General features: G+C 57.9%; 1 protein-coding gene across 2 annotated transcripts in view; it reads left to right on the plus strand.

The window, feature by feature from the left end:
• The window catches only part of ARHGEF10L (Rho guanine nucleotide exchange factor 10 like), a 114925-nt gene that overhangs the window by 60486 nt on the left and 34981 nt on the right, over window positions 1-19458 (plus strand). For both annotated transcript variants that reach the window (XM_037500671.2, XM_037500673.2), the window contains 10 exons: window positions 511-588; window positions 1028-1207; window positions 2187-2303; window positions 3668-3760; window positions 4286-4459; window positions 8318-8463; window positions 10286-10467; window positions 12874-12989; window positions 13498-13625; window positions 14528-14628. In XM_037500671.2, the coding sequence (XP_037356568.1) occupies window positions 511-588; window positions 1028-1207; window positions 2187-2303; window positions 3668-3760; window positions 4286-4459; window positions 8318-8463; window positions 10286-10467; window positions 12874-12989; window positions 13498-13625; window positions 14528-14628 (1315 nt within the window). The remainder of the gene's footprint in view (window positions 1-510; window positions 589-1027; window positions 1208-2186; window positions 2304-3667; window positions 3761-4285; window positions 4460-8317; window positions 8464-10285; window positions 10468-12873; window positions 12990-13497; window positions 13626-14527; window positions 14629-19458) is intronic.

The following is a 19458-nucleotide window of genomic DNA, read 5'->3' on the forward strand; positions in this document are numbered from 1 at the left end:
TGCTGAGCTGCTGGAGGGGCGATTCAGGTGGAGGAGGGTTGGGGAAGGGACTGGGATGTTTAGTCCGAGGTGGAGGTCACTAGGTGACATGTTGGGGTTACCCCAAGGACTGTCGCGGGGGAGGGGTTGGCTAAGGATTATATCCACAGGTGATGGGGGCCAAGATTTCAGTTCCATTTGAGAAGGAATTTTCAACAGGGTTGGTCCAAGTTGGAGGAGGCTGCGAGATCCACGGAGGAGAGGGGGCGACCCACCTCCTTGGAACAGTAAAAGAGGCCAGACAGAGGATCTGCTTAGTCCCCTTCCTGCAGTCTGGGGAACAAAGGGGTCCTCTGGGGTGGACAGGGCTCTGGAAGGGAATGCAGCCTGCCAGGCCCCCATGGAACCAAAAATGGGCTCTGGGAGGAACACGCGCCTCTGCCCCCAGGCACCACTCTGAGGGCATCACCCACTGGGCGCACCCCCTGTGCCACGGTGGGCGTGGGCACTGACGTGCTTCTGCCTGAACAGGTGGTCCGCAGGCACATCCTGGGCTCCATCGTGCAGAGTGAAGGCAGCTACGTGGAGTCTCTGAAGCGGGTACTCCAGGTATGAGCCAGGGCCTCGGGGGCGGCAGGGACCCTGGGGGACACCTGCCAGGATGTGCGTTTCCCTGTGTTTCTGACAAAGCTGGTCAGAGAATGTGGTGCAGGCTCGGAGCCAAGGGAGCTGGCTGCCTCCTCCTGCCCCTGCCTGGTGGACAGGCTGGCTCAGTTGGAGGAAAAGCACAGCAGGGCCAGGTCTTCCTCCCAGCTCAGCTTAGCCCTGAGTCCTGGGCACGGATGGTGGGTGGGCAGGGAGGCCAGGATGTTACCTTCACGGAGTCCTTTTAGGACAGCTGAGGTGTGCAGAACAAGCGCTCCTTCCAACGGGAAGGACCACCCCTGGCCAGTTCTGATGGGCCCTGGCCAGGTGGCCGCGAGGGCAGGAGGGTGGAGGGGCTGTGGCCTGGCTCGGGCGCACCCCACTCTCCCTCCCCGCCCTGCAGGATTACCGCAACCCCCTGGTGGAGATGGAGCCCAAGGCGCTGAGCCTGCGCAAGTGCCAGGTGGTGTTCTTCCGCGTGAAGGAGATCCTGCACTGCCACTCCATGTTCCAGATCGCCCTGTCCTCCCGCGTGGCCGAGTGGGACTCCACTGAGAAGATCGGGGACCTCTTCGTGGCTTCGGTGGGTTTCCCCAGAGTCTTTCCTTACTGGTCAAGGGGAGGAAGCACAGCCCTCGCCTGAGGTCCTCAGGGCCTGCTGTCTCCCTCTCCCGGTTGCTTTGCCCCACTCAGCGCATCAGAGAGAAGCAGGTCTGAGTCTGCCTGGCCTGAGATGGGGTGGTGACACCTTCGAGTCCGCAGTGTGACCTCAGAGCTATCTGCAGGTGTGTGCCTGCTCCAACTCTGCCCAGGTGGCTGCACCTCCACGAGGCCACAGGTGTCCCCGCCTCTGGGGGCAGCCCCCTGCCAAGCACCGTAGAGTGACCTCTGTTGGGGATGCTCGTGCAGACCCTGGCCTTGGCCCAGAGGAGCCGCAGGGTGTCGGGGTGTGCTGGGTCTCGGTCCCAGCTCCATTTGACACCCTTGAGCAGCTCCAGGACCTGCTCCCGGCTCAGGTTCCCACCTGTGGAACTGGGGTGGGGAGGTTTGCACTGGATTTGTGGTTTTTCAAACTGAAGTCTCGGCCCTGAGAGATTCACAGAGCTGGGGGCATCAGGTCGGTAGAACTGCGCTTTGACCTGTTGTAGATAATTGGGTTCTGCTAAAAGAAAGAAGTGTTTTTATTTGAAAACCCTGGGGCTAAAGAGCTCCCATACCCTGATGTCCAAGGGGCTTGGTGACCCCAGAGAAGCCATCTCCACCCTTGGCAACTCAATGAGGGGTGCACTATTTCTGGGGAGGGGCTTGGAGTGCTGTCCTTGAGAGGGGTGGGCCAGGAATTTTATTTCCTGGGGAGGTCAGGAAGAGAATGTCTTGCCTGTGTGCCCGTCGCCAGTGGGCAGAGAGTGGGGTCAGGAATGCCCCCCCTTCCCATCGGGGTGTTGTTTCCTGACCCGTTGTTTCCTGACCTTGGGCTGGTTGGATGCCTCTGGGTGGGTGCTGGCAGTGAGGGTGGGGTGTGGCCCCAGCATCCGCGTGACGCTGTGCCCATGCCATTGCAGTTCTCCAAGTCCATGGTCCTGGACGTGTACAGTGACTACGTGAACAACTTCACCAACGCCATGTCCATCATCAAGAAGGCCTGCCTCACCAAGCCTGCCTTCCTGGAGTTCCTCAAGGTGGCCCCTCCAGGGCACTGGCATCAGTGGGCGTGGGAGGGCCTCTCAGAGGGAGAGTGCTGACACCCATCTTTGGGTGTCGCAAGGTCACTTTGGCCCAGATACCTCCTCTCCTTCCTTTGGGGCACCCCCAGTCCCGGCAGAAGAAGATGGGTCCCTCCTGCCCTCGTGAAGAAGATGATAAAGAGTTTAAGGGTCTGTGAGCAGCTGGGGAGCCTAGAGCTCTAACAGGCGGAAGGGCAGGCCCGAGGCATCTCTCTGAGGCGAGATGGCGGTGGGTCTCTTGTGGGTGACCCAGCCATGTCCGGCCCGTGTCCCTCGGTCCTGCTGGCCTTGCCCGGGCCTCAGGTGGGACTCATGTTGTAGCTGGGCTGATCCCTTCCCCTCAAAGGGGTATGTTGGAGACCTCCTGGGAGAGTATAGGCTAAAGGACCCAAGGCCAGGCTGCCCCTGGGGAGTCCCTGAGGTGCACAGCCAGGTGGGTTGGACAGATGGGCACGTGCCCACAGGGAACACACACCCTAGTGGAGGTCGTAGGTCGGCTAGGAACCTCAGCTGAGGAGCCCAGCGCCCTGGTCTGAAGAGGGTCTGGAAGCTTTCTAAATGGGGTGCCATCTGACATAGGTCCTGGAGGTGGTGGAGTTGGTGATTCAGGGGCGGGGGTAGGGCAAGGCTGGTAGGATAAGGTTAGAGGCAGGAGGACAGGGGCAGATAAGTCTGGTGGGGTGCTGGGAGCACTGGGTGCCTGTTGGGGTGTTGGAGGAGGAGGGTCAGAGGCAGCCGAGTTTAGCTGGGTGGTTCTGGACCTTCAGGGCTGGGGATGTCGTATTAGGTAGCAGGGACCCAGTGAGGATTTTGGGGCCTGGGAAGCATGGAAGTGGAGGGTGGTGTGGGGCACGGGGGAAGCTGTGGCAGCAGCCTGGCTTGCAGGGGGTGCAGGTTGGGGTCAAGGTGACAGACGTGCAGATGGGGTGGTGGAAACGCAAGCAGGAGGCAGGAGACCCCCGTGCCTGCCCCTCACTCCGGCCTGGGCCCGCCTGCTTTGTTACATGGAGGGAATGGTCGTCTCTGCTGCTTCTAGCATTCTGACCTCTTAAATAAATTGCTGAGTCTCCCTGTTATGCTTTCCACCCGAGACCTAATGGGATGGCCTTAGTCTCCCCGGGGGAGGGGCTATGCGGGGACCGTTGGTGGCAGGGACCCCGGGCTGTGGAATCCGGGACTCCCTGGGCTCTTCTCCAAGCTGGAAGTGAGCAGCGCCCCAGACATGGGGAGAGGAGCCCAGAACGGGGCCCCAGGGGCACTCTGGGGTGCTGGGCCCCTGCTGCACAGGGTCCCAGACGATCCCCTCTTGCCTCCCGCAGCGGCGGCAGGTGTGTAGCCCCGACCGTGTCACGCTCTACGGGCTGATGGTGAAGCCCATCCAGAGGTTCCCGCAGTTCATCCTCCTGCTTCAGGTACCTCCCGGCTTCCCACAGCCTCTGACCTGCGGTGGGGGCTGGGGCTTGCCTCTCAGGGCCAGGCAGGATGTGGGGGCACCCAACTGCTGATGGCAGGAGCCTCCCTGGGATCCCAGGACCTGCAGGTGGGGACTCTTAGCCGATGAGCTGACCGCTGCTGCGTCCCACAGGAGTGTTAGCCCCTGGGGCCCTCACCACTTGGGATTCTTCCCCTGATTGCCGAGGGTCCTGGGTGGGGGCACCCCTGTCACCAGGCTGAGGGCCCCAGTGACATTTTCCTCCCTGTCCTGGGAGCTGCCGGTCGCAGGAGTGCGTGTCCCTCTTCGCACTAGGTTGAGGGTTCATCGGGGCTCGCGACAGGCTTTTGGGAGGCCTTGCTCTGTGGTGGCTACTGGCTGTCCTGGCTCATTTTCAGACCTGGGCTCCCACTTGATGTGGAGATGTGGAGGGTGAGGCTTGAGCCAGCATCAGGGAAGGGTCTCGAGTGCAGCTTCTCAGGCCTGGCTCCTTGGGCCCTGGCAGGACATGCTGAAGAACACCCCCAGGGGCCACCCCGACAGACTCTCGCTGCAGCTGGCCCTCACAGAGCTGGAGACACTGGCTGAGAAGCTCAACGAGCAGAAGCGGCTGGCCGACCAGGTGGCCGAGATCCAGCAGCTGACCAAGAGCGTCAGTGACCGCAGCAGCCTCAACAAGGTGAGTGGCCTGTGCCCTCCTCACCTGTCCCTCTGCCTCTTGCCCCATGGCCACCTTGGTCTTCTGAGGGAGGGGAGTCCTTGCCTTTCTGAGCCCCAGACTTTAGTCTCACCTGGACCCCCTCATTCAACAGTTACTATGTCAGTTTAAGATAAAAGTGCACTTTATTCATCGGTGTCGCTGCCAGTAAATTCATCAGAATTGATACTCCGGTGTTGTGAGGAAATAAGTAATGTCAGAGTGGAGTCCGTATTTCTCCACTGGTGCCTGCTGTGTGGCCTCAGGGGAATCCCCAACCTCTCTGAACCTCACTTGACCCCTCTGAAATGAGGAATGCCCAGGGGCGCCTAACCCCAGACCTGTTTCCTGGAAAAGAAGGTGCTGGCAGAGGGACAGGCCCCCTAATACAAGGCGACTGTCATCCTCACTGCTATTTTTAAAGGAGAAAATTGAAAAATCCATGCCATGTTTTGGGGTCGCAACTTAGGAACATTCTAGCAAAAAAGATCTTGAATATCTTTCAAATGTGACCGGAGAGAACTTGGTTTTTAAAAACAAACGGCCAGTACAAAAAAAATGTTTACCTGTTGGTCAGCTTCGGTCCCGTTTTCCTAATGGCACAGCGCAGGCGCCCCGGCTGCACCCAGTCCTGGGAGGCCCCCTTGGAGATTGGCCTGGGGTGGCTCAGGGTGAAGTGACCCTGCCTCAGGGCACCTGGCCAGAACATGGGGACGTTTTGTGGGGTCCTCAGGAGGGGTGTTCAAATCTTGAGGGGGATAAACTGGGAACTTCTTGGTCCTGTGAGCCCCTGAAAGCAGAACTAAGGCGACTGACTAAGGCTGGGAGGTTATAGCCATGTGGGGCGGAACTTTCTGGTGATACGGGAGGGTGACGGAGGATGGCAGCCCTTTGGAGGTGGACCACACTGTGCAGTGTGTGATGCCTCTGACCTGTGTGCCTCCCAGTCATCGCCACAGGCTGTGTGTCAGGGCGGGACAAGGTCACCTGCAGGGTCCCTCACCTCAGGCCAAATTCAGGCTGTACGTGTATTTTGGGGTCTCCACAATAATTTCAAGAAAATGGAATAATTGCCCGCATTTAAAAATAGAGATACGTTCCATGAAATTCAGATGTGTGAACAATCTTGATGACTTGGAAGAGCCGACCCACCTTCCCACACCGCCCTGGGTCCCCTGAGCAGCTGTGCGCATGCCCCTTGTCCCCATAATGTCCTCCCACTGCATTACCATGGACCTCAAAAGCGTTTTGAGTTTGCCGTGCCTGTTCTAGGAAGTTAGAACTGGGGAAGAAAAGATAGGGCAGGAGACAAGCCCCCTTCTGGGGGGATGTCCTCATCCTGTGGGGTTATTCCCTCTCTCTCCCCCCCACTCCAGGCAGGATCCCCTCCACCGGCAACACAGCCTCTATTTGGGGAGATTTCTCAGAGAAAGTCTTGGACCCACCCGTGGCCTCCTGTGCTGGTGTTTCATGGTCTCTGCACATGGGAAGTGTCTTCTGTCACCTGCTTTAGCACTTTTTCTGCCACCAAGAGGATTTCTCTTGCTCTGGCTCACACACCTGTGCACTGCTGTGGGCGGGGATGTCTCAGGAGAAGGGGATGCTCAGTTGCAGTCACTTTGGAAAAGCCATCCTTGTTCCCCTTGCTCTGTACCCCTGGGGGAACCTGGCCAACAGGGAGCAGTGGGTATTGGCTTGAGGGCAGGAAGACCTGACTGCTGTTTGGGAAGGAAGTGAAGACTGAGCCTCAGGATCTCCCATCAAGGGGTGTCTGAGAGGTGTGGAATGTAGGTAGAGTGTGGCAGTACCTGCATGCTGTGGCCTCCTCCTGCCGGCACCCCTGGCCCCCTGGGGGTCTCAGCCAGTGCTGAGGCTGGTCCAGTGGTTTTCCTCCTGCTGTCACCCTGGAAAAGTGGAAATGAAACTGGGTGTGCCTGAAGCGGAACCCTGCCAGCTATTTCAAAATGTGCCTGATCAGGACCCTCAGGATACTTGTGCAACATCTGACTTTTTAAAAATCTGCCCGAGAGGCCAAGGGTGGTTTCCAGAAGCCCAGGAGACTCTCCTCTGGCAGTTTTGGCTCCTGGTACACTCGGCCCTTCTGTGGGGCCTGCTGTCCTCAGGACTCAGCATTGTGTTCCTGCACTGGAGGTCAGCTTGGTGGTGGAAGTGGTGGGTGGGGGAGCCTGGCTTTAGCAGTGATGGGGTGCCCCTGAGGGACCCCGAGTCCTCTTCTGTGTTAGCAGCAGCAGGGCCAAATCTGGCCTGTGTCACACCCAGCCTGCTGCAGGGGACAGTGCACGTGACCCAGCTCTGTCCTGCACTGATGCTCAGCCAGCCCGAGTCCAGAGTCTGGGTTTCCCCGTGGGGAAGAGGGGTAGCCTCACGGGACTGTGAGCCAATGAAATGAGAAGCAGAATATTTAGTGCCTGGCGCACAGTGGGTCTTTGTTAACATCCTGACTTTTGTGTTCACTTGAAAGACAGGGTTCTGGGGAGATTGGCAGGGCCTTCTCTGCAGGGGAGGCTTTGGGCTGATCTGTCTGGGGAGGCAGGGGAGGACAACTGTTGTCGTCAGAATCACAGGACTGGGAGATGGATTTTGCTGAGTACTCTCCGCCCCTCCTCACCCCCTTCCTGTTAGATGCTGTCCTCTTCGTTCCTGAGTGGGCTGGCAGAGGTTCTTGGTGTCCGCCTGCAAGTGACTGCTCAGATGCCTGAGGCCTGAAGGTCTCAGCCTCCTCCGACGTCCCCTCCCTGAGCGGCAGATCAGTCCCCAGCCCATCTTTTTTTTTTTTTTAAACTTTTTTTTTTTTAAAAGACTATTTTTTTTTTTAAAGATTTATTTTTATTTATTTATACAAGCACTGGGTATAGTCAGAAGCGCTGGAGGGTGAGAGAATTCACGAGAGCAGGGAGCAGAACAGGCAGAAGGACCGAAGTACACTGCTGAGGGGAGCAGAGGGCGGCAGGAGAGGTCTGCGCGCCATGTGGGACCCTCCTCTGGTGGCCGAGGAGCAGCCGGGGATCGAACCAGCGCTCAAACACTGTGCCACCGGGGAGGCCCGCCCAGCCCATCTTGCTATCTTCCCGGCTGAGGGTGGCTGAGGCTTGCAGCAGGTCAGGATGTAGGAATGGGACCTACTTCCAGTTCGCGGTCGCCCGCATGAGGCCCGCCTCTTACCAGCATGGGCTGCGACAGTGGGGATATCAGTGGCCTTCAGTGTCCACTCTGTGCCAGTGCCGGGCAGCCTTCTCTGCTCTTGATCAGACTGTCACAAAGGGCCCTCTTGCCCTGGGCTCTGCAGGTGATGCAGCCAGACCCTCTTCCCCTGACTCGGTGGTCTGAGTGGTGGAGATGCTGCCCCGCTCGACAGCTGAAGTGTGGAGATGTGGAGGCACCTGCCCAAGCGCTTCATGGCTGGTGTGAGGGGAGTCAGAGCTTTCAGATTGATCTGAAAATCAGTTACCAAATTCTACCTCAAAAAAATTCTAGATAGATACAAGATACTGACTCAAGAAGGAAGAAAACTGTGTTAGGATTTAAAAACCTTCCCATAAGACAAAGGCCACGTGTCTGTGTCACCAGGACTGTGTTGTGGGAGGTGCCAGTCCTGTGGGACAGCCACAGGGCAGGCAGGGCTGGCTCACCTTCGAGGGAAGCTGGCTTCTGAGCTGAGAGGGCAGTCAGACTACCCAACACGGGGGTCCTTGGCGTCTACCTCCCCCGCCCCATCCAGTACCCTGTCGCCTGCCTCAGCCCGCCCCCCTCTCCAGCCTTCATCCCCTTTGTGTATGGGAGAGGATTCTGGCGCTGACCTTGCCCTGTCCCCCTCCCCAGCTGTTGACCTCAGGCCAGCGGCAGCTGCTCCTGTGTGAGACGCTGACGGAGACGGTGTATGGAGACCGAGGACAGCTCATCAAGTCCAAGGAGCGCAGGGTCTTCCTGCTCAACGACATGCTGGTCTGTGCCAACATCAACTTCAAGTGAGTGGTCTGGCCTCGCCCCCCCGGACCCTCCCTGTCCCGTCCTAGCCCCTGGCTGGCCCCTCTGTGAGGGGGTCCCACGTCCAGCTTCCTCTCCCTTCCCTCTGGGCCTGCTCTGCCTGAGGTCCCCAGAGCTGGAAGGTCCTGCAAGATCACGGGGGATACCCCCAGGCTCTTGGCCCAACAGCTGCCCACTGTGCAGCGTGGACTGTTCTGGACTCAGCTCTTTACCCGGGCGGCTGCCTGAGCTCGGACCATGTTGAAATTCAAGAGGCTCTTTCTGTGTCTGCCCCAAGTCCCTGTCACCCTTGCTCGGGGCTTTTCCCTCCGGCCAAGTCTTTGCCCTTCCCCGCAGCCCAGGGCATTTGCGGGCTTCCCCGTTCTGGGTCAGAGGTCGTGGATGCGCCTGGAACGGGTGCCAGGCTATGCCCGAAAGGTTGCAGCCCTGGTGGGATGAGCTCGGTTCTTGAGCCCAGAGCCTGAGGATGTGGGGCCCATGGCGCCTCCAGGCCTCTGGAAATCTGTGGTTTGGCTCAAAGAAGGAGTTCCCACAGGACTGAGGCACTTTCTTGAAAATTTGAAGATCCAGCGTTCTGGGTCTTCACGCCCGGGGCCACTTGACCGCATGACCTCTGGCTGGGGTCTTTCCGGCCAGGCTCTCACGCATGAAAATGTCCTAAAAACAGCGATATGGCTCCAATGACCGGGCTCTAAACGGTCACTGTGTTCAGGTGCTAATCTCAGCCTGACTCGCCCCACTGCCTGCCGTGCTGGAACACGGGGGGCTGCCTCTGGAGCCCGGCTCAGACCCCCTCCTGGAGTCAGCCGGTGCCTTTGGATTTGTGCATGGATTTGGGGGTTTGCTGGGGTTGTGGCTCACGTATCCTGGAAGGGGAGGAGCAGGGCTTGCTCCGCCTCCACCTGCCCACCTGCCTGTCATCCATCAGTCATCTACTGGGCCCTTCCTTTGTGCCAGTTCACAGCTCTGGACAAGGCCTAGCCCTGGTCAAGACTTAGGCAAGGAGGCCTCTTTCCCGATCTGTGGGACCTCGCTTCTTGCTCACTCATTCAGTCAGTCACTCATTCAGTGGTCAGTCAGCCACTCATCGTCCACTCACTAGTCCAGTCACTCGCTTGTTCAGTCCCTAATTCAATCAGCCACATACCCTTCATTCAGTTCACTCATGTTCTCTCTCACACACTCCCTCATTCAGTCAGGAATTCACTTACTCACGGAATCATTCTACTTTGTAAGTCCCGTCATCCCCCAGGCACCTGGGATCAGTGGGGTGAGCTGCGGTAGGCATGTGACCTGTTTGCGCATCAGCGTCCTTGTCTGGGATAACACGAACTTCCCAGCAGGGCCCTGTGGGCCTCACAGAAGGCCAATGCCCAGTCCAAGAGAAGGCCCTCCGTGTGGTCTCTGCGGCCCACCCTGGCCCCTGCTGCCGTGGCTCCTCTGAGGGGCGATCTGTCCCTCCGCTCTGCTGCCTGGTCCCCAGCAGGCCGCAGGCTCTGTACATGTCGCTCAGGAACAGTAATGACCTCCCTTCCTTCTTGTCTTTCCTCAGGCCTGCCAACCACAGGTAGGGACTTGGGGGCCCATGGCATGTGGGTCTGGACTGGGGCTGGGACCCTGGTGCTTCTGCCTCACCGATAGCTGCCCTGGCTTGGTTTGGCCTGAGATCTTGTGCTTGGGCTGCGAGGGGCCCGGCTGAGCTGGCGTGCCGAGCCCGGTGCTCTGGGTTTGCTCTGGGGCCAGGGTGCTGTCGGCAGGCTCACCAGACCTCGTCCCAGGGCCTTGAACTCCCTGTCCCGGCAGGGGCCAGCTGGAGATCAGCAGCCTGGTGCCCCTGGGGCCCAAGTACGTGGTGAAGTGGAACACGGCGCTGCCCCAGGTGCAGGTGGTGGAGGTCGGCCAGGAGGGCGGCTCCTACGACAAGGACAACGTGCTCATCCAGCACGCCGGCGCCAAGAAGGCCACGGCCACCGCCCAGGCCCAGAGTGAGTACCCACATCACCCCAAACGTGCACACACACACATACACACACAAACAGGCACACACACATACACATACCCCCCCCCCCCACCCCGCACCTGGTTGAGTCAGAAAACTCACTGCCTGACCTCCGCCTACCTCCTATGTTGCCACCTTTCTGTGCCTCAGTTTACCACTCTGTACAGTGAGGGAACCAGGTGACACTTGCCCTGCCCCCTGAACCCTCGAGGATCAGGCTCAGGGCTGTCTGATTCTCCCTGGACTGTCCTTCTCTGTCGTGACCATCCCTCAGACTGTCAGGAGACAAGGACCTCAGGGTGACCACCTCTTCCAGGCCTGGTGCTGCTGCAGTAGCTTCCTGGCTGGCTCCTCCTCTGCCCCCTTCCTGCCCACCCTCCTCCCTCCCCCAGAGCCAACTCTTTAAAATGCAGGTCAGATCTACCACCCCAAGTCTGCCAGTGGCTCCCCAGCACTCTCAGGATAAAGTCCAGGGTCTTCCTGGGGGTGCCCATGACCACCCACCTCGGCTCACTCTGCCCCTCAGCCCTGGCTTGGCCACTTGCTCCCTCTTGCCCTGGACCTTCTTCCAGTTTCTGTGCTTTCCCAGAGTGCTCTCTGCCTTCTGGTTTGTGTTGGTGTGTCTTGACTTATGTTGGCTTTTCCTCAGGGAAACCTCTCCTGGCCTCACCTGGGCAGGTGCCTGTCCTGGGCGCAGGGCCCTGCTGTATTTGCACCTACCTTCCTGGTGACCGGAGCCCTTGCCTGGAGCCCGGCACCTCCTGTGCTAGTAGACCTTTGCTGAATGGATGCGAGGTGCTAATTGCAGGGGTTCTGTGAGGCCCTCCCTCGCTCCCCACTGTGGGTCACGGCTCTGTCTCCACCACCCCATGGGGAGCTTGGACTTCTGGAACCTCTGTGGGAGTAAGCACCTTGGAGGGGTCCCTGTGCCCGCTCCCAGGTGCTGAGTGTCTGTCCCCAGGATCCCCGAGGCAGCACAGGCTGCTGTGTGTTCCCCAGTCACTGTTCACAGAAGCACCCCCACCAAGGGTCCTCAGCCCCAAGTACCTCTCTGGAAGGCACCTTCAGCCCCAGCCCCACCCCCTATCCCCCCAGCAATGCAGCCCTTGTCTGGGAACCCCTTCAACGACTGTCTACCCTGGGCCATGTTCCTCAAATCCAGCGATGTACTGCCAGACCCCTTTAAAGGGGAAAAAAGGAATTCTGGTTGAACCCCAGCTGGCCTTGAATGATTTTTTATTATATTGTTATTCAAATATGTGCAAATATAAGACTAGGTGTAATAAGCTCCTTATGTTTATATCCCTCGAACAACTATAAAACCAAAACAAAGTCACAAATGGAATAAAAATGAAGCAACGAAACAATAAAATTCAAATCAACAGCATTAATTTAATGTGATGGATGATGCTGTGGTGCTGGAACCAAATTGCTCCCAATATGGATGTGGCCCTTTCACGGGACTGGGCCTTTGGAGCTCTCTGTGCTCCTAGTTCCTCCTCGGAGTACCTCAGGGTCACCCGAGTTCCCAGCCAGCTCACCCCACTTGGGGGGCTGCAGGGCCCTTCTTTGCCCTCTCCTTGGTGTGAGCATGTCCCTCGCCTCCCGCGCCCACCTTGCTCCCTGCTCCTTACCTGGCGGCCATGCAGATGGCCGCTGAGAACAAGGAGGTCGTGGAAGCCGACGCCGCGCAGCCGGCTTGGCTTTACGTCGCCACGTCGGGTGGCTCAGGATGTGCCCATGTGAGTCAGATGATCATCTCAATGAAAGCCCAAGATAAGGCCCCCACCTTTGTATGTATCATCACCAGAAATCTTGGTGTCCTCACTCCCATCACTCCCTGTCCCTTTGTCCTGACATCGTCTTTTTCTCCAGTACCTTTCACCATCTGCAGTTGTCAATTGACTGCCCCCCAGCACCCCTAACTCATAAGCTCCATAAGAGCAGGAACCCCATCTTGTTTATGGCTGTCTCTCCAACACTTGGAATAGAACCTGGCACTCAGTAGGTTCTTTGGAACCTACTTGTGGACTTCTGATTCGTGGACTTCCTCTAGCCACAGTGCCTTTGGACATGTCGTTCTTCCTTTTGCCAGTGCTGCCCGCTGCCTGGCCCCATGAGGTCTCCTCTGTGCTCTCAGGCACAGTGGGGCCAATTCCCGGCCACCTGTCACCCTCTGAATGGGCTGAGTGTGGCCAGAATCCCAGATGGTAGACTTTGCCCGTGTCAAGTCTGTCCTCACCAGCGGGCGGGGCACTCTGCAGGGCAGGAGCCAGGAAGCTTTCCTTCTGTCACTCTACTGCCCATCCCAGGGCCACCCTTTGTTTTTGCAGCAAGTGGGTTCCTGTGGGCGCCCCACCCTGAGGCTGAGTTGGGTCTCTTCTCTGCCCAGACAAGGTGTACTTTGGACCTCCACGCCTCTTCCAGGAGCTGCAGGACCTGCAGAAGGACCTGGCGGTGGTGGAGCAGATCACCCTCCTCATCAGCACTCTGCATGGGACCTACCAGGTGCGTGGCCCGACCGTACCTTGCTGGGCTCCAGGGCGGTGCCCATACTTGGTAGGCAGCATTGGGGGTGTCTCTCCGTGCCCAGTCCCCCAATGTGCCCCTGGCTTCTGAGGTCCCCTGAGCAGCAGCAGCAGCTAGCACTCTGGGTTGCACCGAGGGATCTTCAGGTTTGGGGGGAAGGGGGCCAGGTTGCGTGATTTGTTGGGAATTGTTTTTGTCCTCTGCACAGCCGGTCTTGCAGCCCCTTTTTGGGCATTGCCCAAGGCTGAAGAGGGGCTACCCTCTCAAATTAGGGCTGCCAGGTGGAGGTCTGAACCAAGGGTGGGAAAACCTGGCTTCAGCTTGGGCGGTGGGGAGTCATCCTTCTGCTTGTGGCTGGGCGAGGGGTGCAGGCTGCCTCCCCGAAGCTCCCTGCGACCTTTGCCGGGTACCTGGCTTCTCTAGGACCTGGGGTGGCTTTGGGGTCTGGCAGGCTATGTGACGACCTCATTGGCCTCCTCAACCCTAGAACCTGAACATGACTGTGGCTCAGGACTGGTGCCTGGCCCTGCAGAGGCTCATGCGGGTGAAGGAGGAGGAGATCCACTCGGCCAACAAGTGCCGCCTCCGGCTCCTGCTTCCTGGGAAACCCGACAAGTAAGAGGAGGGGGCGCCGGCGGAGGGGAGAGTTCAGAGAGGGGTGCCTGGCGTCAGGGCTCCACACCAGCATTGCTCTGACGGCAGTGGGCGTGGACACACCGAGCGCCTTGCCCAGCACAGCACGTGGCATGGAGTAGGTCTCATGTGAATGAATGAATGAATGAATGAATGAACAAATGGGCCGATCACACCTGGGGAGGCCCAGTGCTCTGACAGGATCCGCTGCTATTGGTCGGTTTCATTTGTCTGTGTCCTTTTCACTCACATCAGACCAGGCTGTGCCTTGGTGCCAGCCCTGTATCCTTTCACCGACCTCTGCCTCTGCTCCGCCCATCCCGAATGCCCAGAGAGGGCCTGGTGCTCAGTGCAGCCTCAGCGGGTGGCCATGGAGTGCATGGCAACCTTGGCTCTCAGCCAGCATGGATGGGGAGGGGTCTTGCTGATGCTCCCGCAACCCCAAGCCTGTGCTCCACGCCCTCATTCATCTCTTCATTCATTCGTGTGTCCCTTCAGCAAACATTTACTGAACGATGGCTGGGGACCAGGTGCTGGAAACAGGTCCACTGAGGCTCCTGCTCGGGTGTGCAGGAGCCTGCGAGAACAGGCCGGGTGGGGCCCCGAAAAGGCCCATTGTGTCACAGCCGCTGGGCCAACCTGCTCTGGCTTTGCAAGGCACCTGGGCCGGGCTGGGGAGGTACCTCTCTCCTGGGGTCATGGCGGGGGAAGGGCCTCCTCCCCCAGAGCCAGGGGCTTGGCTGGGCCCCACCTCACTGGCCATGCTCAGTGCTCTGAGCTGACCTGGCTGTGTCCAGGGCAGAGCTGGGGCATGCCCAGGGGTGGGGGTTGGGGGGGGGGGCTGGGCTCTTGTTCTGGTGCTTACCCTCGCCCTCTCACCACAGGTCTGGTCGTCCCATCAGCTTCATGGTCGTCTTCATTACCCCCAACCCCCTGAGCAAGATCTCTTGGGTCAACAGGTTGCACTTAGCTAAGATTGGACTCCGTGAGTAAAGCTCTAGGGAGGGCGCCTGGGGGTGGGCGCTGCTGAGTGTGCCCGTGGGGTGGGCCGGGGGCTTCTGAGCTGGAGGGGGAGGTGGAGAACCAGTGGGGACCAGGCTGCTGAATCCTGAGGCTCTTGGAAAAGTCACATCACCTCTCTGAGCCTTAGTTTCCCCATCTGTAAAATGGCAGGAGTTGACAGGTACGAAATCAGTGTTTCCAGGGGATGGGGTGATGCAGCGCAACTGCAGAGGGCTTTTTGGTGCGTGATGTGGTGTTCTGAAGCTAGAGCGTGGTGCGGTTGCCTCTGGAAGTGTAAGAAACCTGCAAAGTCACTTTTAAAAGAGTGGGTTTCACGGCACCTAAATTATAGCTCAGTAAAGCTGTTACCAAAAAATGATGCAGCTTGGACTAAACTGACTCTCAGCCAAGAACTTGTCTGCATTTTTTCCCTCCTTGGTGCCCGTAATAACAATAGCGACACACAAGAAGCATTTACAGCGACTTCGGCGCGGCGAGCACCTTCAGAGTGTTTTACGCACTGTTTCATTTCCCATGCACAGCAGTCCGAAGAGGCAGGGCTGCTGTGAACAGCTGAGTGTTCTGGCCGGGGACTTATCTGAGCTCACCCAGCGGAGGGGGCCGCTGCACACGCTGCTCCCCGACTTGGCTTCATTCACATTGTTAAGTGATAATTACCTGATTTGTGCTTTTTTTTGAATTGATGAAAGGCCCCGATCCTTCCCGGTCGGAGTGCTTAGCCCCACGCGCCATGTGCTACATTCCCCTTTACTGATTTCAGCTAATAGCCGGCACATATTCTTAGTTTCATTTTTGGTTTTTGTTTCTGGCATGATGTTTTTATAGATAAGTATACATTTCCAATTGGTTTTAAGGCATTTCTGGAAAAAAGCCAGGAATTCTACCACTGGTTTTCATCAATTAAAAAGCTGTTTACTGAATCTCTGCAGTACTTCTAGACAGAGGGGAATGGAGCAATGGTGAATCCAGAAAGATCCCTGATCTCAAAGAAATTTCAGCGAGGAGCAGACAGATGGCACACGAGGGGTAATCTATAGTAGGGGTGCTGTCAAGGGGGTGGAGCTGGGTGATGTGACCATCCCCGAGCCTTGAGTGGACAGCTATCAGGGAAGGCCTCTGAGGAGGTGACATCTGAAGCCATGCAGAGAGCTGGGCACAGGGACCCAAGCTTTGCCACAGTAAGTGCAAAAGTCCTGAGGTAGCCAGAATTGATGAATGGGGGAGAGAAGTAGATAGATGGAAGCTGGGGGAGTTTTTCCAGAAAGCAAAGGTGAGACTTGTGCAGTGTTTGGACATGAGGGGAAGCCTTTGTTTTAGCTCAGATCCAGATGATGTCACAACCTGGTTTCCATTTAAGTGGATCATTCTGGCTGCCGCTCAGAGAGGGAGCCAGGGGAGCAGGTATGGAAGTGGGGGGTTGTGACTCTGGAGGAGCCGGGGTCAGAGGCTTCTCTTTAGCTCATTGCTGATGTTGCACAGGCCTCCACTGAATGTTTCTGGGTGACCAGGGGGCCCGGGGAGGGTGGAAGAAGGAATTTACGTTAAGGCTACCGCTGGGGGCCCCAGCAGAGTTTGGCGGGCATTCTGGCCCAAGGAAAGACGAAAGGCTCCATCCCTGCCCACGGGCACTGCGTCTCTGGCCAGGGTCCAGTCCTGTTTGCACACCTGCTGTAAAGCCAGGTCAGTCTCCCGTTGGAAGCACTTTGCTGGCGGGGCTCGGCGTGGGAGGGACCGGAGCTGACTGGCGTGGGCATCCCAGTTCTCAGCCGCCTCATCTCTACGCACTTTCACTGCTGCAAAGTTTTAATGGAAGGAGAGTCATTTGAAATCTTATTTGAATGCCGGGGTTCCCCTGGGGCTTGAATAATTTGTTCCTTTTATTTTGCCAGTTTGTTTTTTTATCTGCAGTGCCTGGTTGGGGGGAGCGGATGATAGGAGCCCTTTGGAAATAGAATATCTGAAAAACATTTATTCACAAAGGATGTTCTTCCTTTAATTTTTTTGTGTGTGTGTCTGTGTCTGCCTCAGTCTCTGACTGGAGTGTGCCGAGGTCATGATCCACTGTAGATGGAGTCCGGCGAGGGATGGAGTGGGGGTGCCTAGGGCCCAGGGGGGTCAGTTCTGCCCCATGGCAGGGGGTTCCTGGGGAATCTGAGGACCCAGTTCTCACCCCTGTGCCAGGTAGTCCGGAAAAGGCAGGCTCCTTCCCATGGGCGCTTCCCCCTGTTGCCTTTTGGGGTCTCAGTCCTTAGTGACATGGCGCCAGACTGCCTGGGTGCAGTTCCCAGCTCTGTCACCCCGGGCAGGACATTAAACCTCTAGATGCCTTTTGAATTGCCATCAGAAAGTGGGGGGAATACCAGTGCCTCCATCGCGGGTTCCTGTGAGCATACGGGGAGACAGTCAGGGCCCGGTACATGGGAGAAGCAACAAGGACAGGACAGGGGCCTGCAGCTCCCAGGTGGGGCTGCGGTTGTTAAGGCCACACAGGCTGAGTCCCTCCTGTCTCTCTCTACCAATTAGTCTCCCGTTTATCAAGGCCCCAGGAAGAGCTGCAGATGGAAGATCCCCAGGAGGGATAGGCAAGGCTGGGGGTGACTGGGGCTCCCTTTCTGGGTGTCCCCAAACTGTGGTAGCTCTGCAGACCTGATCCTTACATTCCACCACCTGCGGGCCTCTCTGCATGGCCTCCCCGTTCACACCTCCCCAGACAATCTGGGCTGGCAGACTGTGGGCCAGTGTCACATTCACGGGACATGTCCATGTGGCCGCCGCCTCTGATGTGGTTCATTTCCAGCCCTCGGTACCCCGGCTCACCTCGTGTGGCCCTGGTGATGGAGTCCTAGCTGATCCTGGGGTCTGCATGGACTTCTCACCTTCATCCTCTTTTTTGCAGCCATCTGGAGGTGGACTTGGGGACCTGCTAGAGCCCTCGCAGGGGTCTGTCCTCTAAGAGGGCTGAAGGCATTGGCCTTGGGACCTCGTGGGAGTTTTACCCCCACGGAGTGACCGTGGTTGTTCTCTTGGCTTCCCTGGACACTAGTGTCTCTCTCTGCATGAACGGGGTGTTTGGAGAAGACCCCTGCTGAGTCCTGCCAGCCTTGGTGTCTGTGGCCCACGGTGGCCCTGTGGTGTGGGGGTGGAGGGAGCCTTTATTTGAGGAAGATAGAGAAGAGCAGCCTGGACTGTCCACTGGGCAGCTGTGGTGGGGAAGGCAGGGCGCTGGCCCCCCATGCAGGAGGCGTTGGGGAGGCCCAGGAGGGGCTGGAGAGGTGGCCCCATGGTGGTGCATTGGTGGCTGTGGGCGCTGGTATGTGCTGGGCGTGGTAGAGCATATTCTCTCCAGAGCTTGCACCGCTAATGGTTGGCAGCGGCGCTGAGATGTTAGGTGTGCGGCTCAGCATCACCCAGCAAGTTGGGAGCTGAGCTGGGATTTGTGGCATCAGCCTCTGTGGCCAGCAGGGCTGTTCTGAAGGTACTGGGGGTGGGGAGCTGAAGGGGTCATGGCCTACACCCTGGTCCTGTGGGGTGCCCTTGTGTTTTGTGGGTGCTGGCAAACATAGTCGGGTGCTAAATAAGCCCCCAGTTAATGTCAGCTGGAAATCACGGCTTTGCCGTTGATAGCAGCTCCTAATGTGACTTATCCCAAGCGGGCTTTCAATTTTCAGTGGCAACAGCCTTCTAATTTGGTCTCCGCTGCTCTGGTTTTGTGACGGGAACAATGGCAGCGGCAGATGGGGAGAAACAACTCCATTTTCTTTTAACGTTCCCAATTGCAGTCAGGAAGGCACCATCTGGAAGGAGAAGGTCAGATCATTAAAAATATATATAATAATACATTGCTGGGACTTGATGGGCTGTGGGTGCCTGGAGAGGAAAGCGAGGAAGGGGAGCGAGCTGGGGGCACCATGGCGATGGGGGCGGGGTTAGCTCACGGCTGGTGCCCGAGGGAAGCTGCTGGCAGGGAGCTGGGGTTGTGAGCGCTGCCGGGCACGGTGTGGCGTGGGTCTGGTGCACGAGGGTCCTTCTGTGAGGTGACGCCTGTCTGGAGTTGTCCTTCCCCCACCGGCCTCTCCTCTGAGGTGGGAACCAGGTCTCAGGACTGTCCCCAGGCCTCGTGGGCCCGACTGGGGAGTGAGCTCTGCCCGCAGGAGGGGCCGCACTTCTGCCACCCCTGCTCACGTGGCAATGCCTGATGTCCACGAAGGTCTCAGCTCTCAGGAGCATCTGGACCTGCCATCTCCTTCCAGCACCGCTTGCCGCGACTGGCTGGTGGCAATGACATTTTTTTAAAAGCCCCTTTGTTGGCCCCGGTGGCGCAGTGGTTGAGCGCTGGGTTGCAAAGCTGCCCGCGGCCTCTGCGGCGCCAGTTCGATCCCTGGCTGCTCCCCGGCCACCGGAAGAGGGTCCCACATGGCGCGCAGACCTCTCCTGCCGCCCGCTGCTCCCCTCAGCAGTGTACTTCGGTCCTTCTGCCTGCTCTGCTCCCCGCTCTGGCTCTGGTGAATTCTCTCACCCTCCCGCGCTTCTGACTGTACCCCAGTGCTTGTATAAACAAAACAAAACAAAACAAATAAATAAATGAATAAAATACATGCCTCTTTAAAAAAAAAAAACTTATAAAAAAAAAATAAATAAAAGCCCCTTTGTTGATGTACGATTGGAGCACGGGAGCTGTGTGTGTTTAGTGCGCACAATGTGGTGAGTTTGGAGATACGTGCACACCTGTTAGACCATCGCCACAATCTGGGCCACAAACACACCAGCCCTTCCGCAGTCCCCTCCTGCTCTC

The sequence above is a fragment of the Talpa occidentalis genome, unplaced genomic scaffold (assembly GCF_014898055.3).
Source record: "Talpa occidentalis isolate TD23 unplaced genomic scaffold, MPIMG_talOcc4v2.1 talOcc4.9, whole genome shotgun sequence".
NCBI lineage: Eukaryota > Metazoa > Chordata > Mammalia > Eulipotyphla > Talpidae > Talpa > Talpa occidentalis.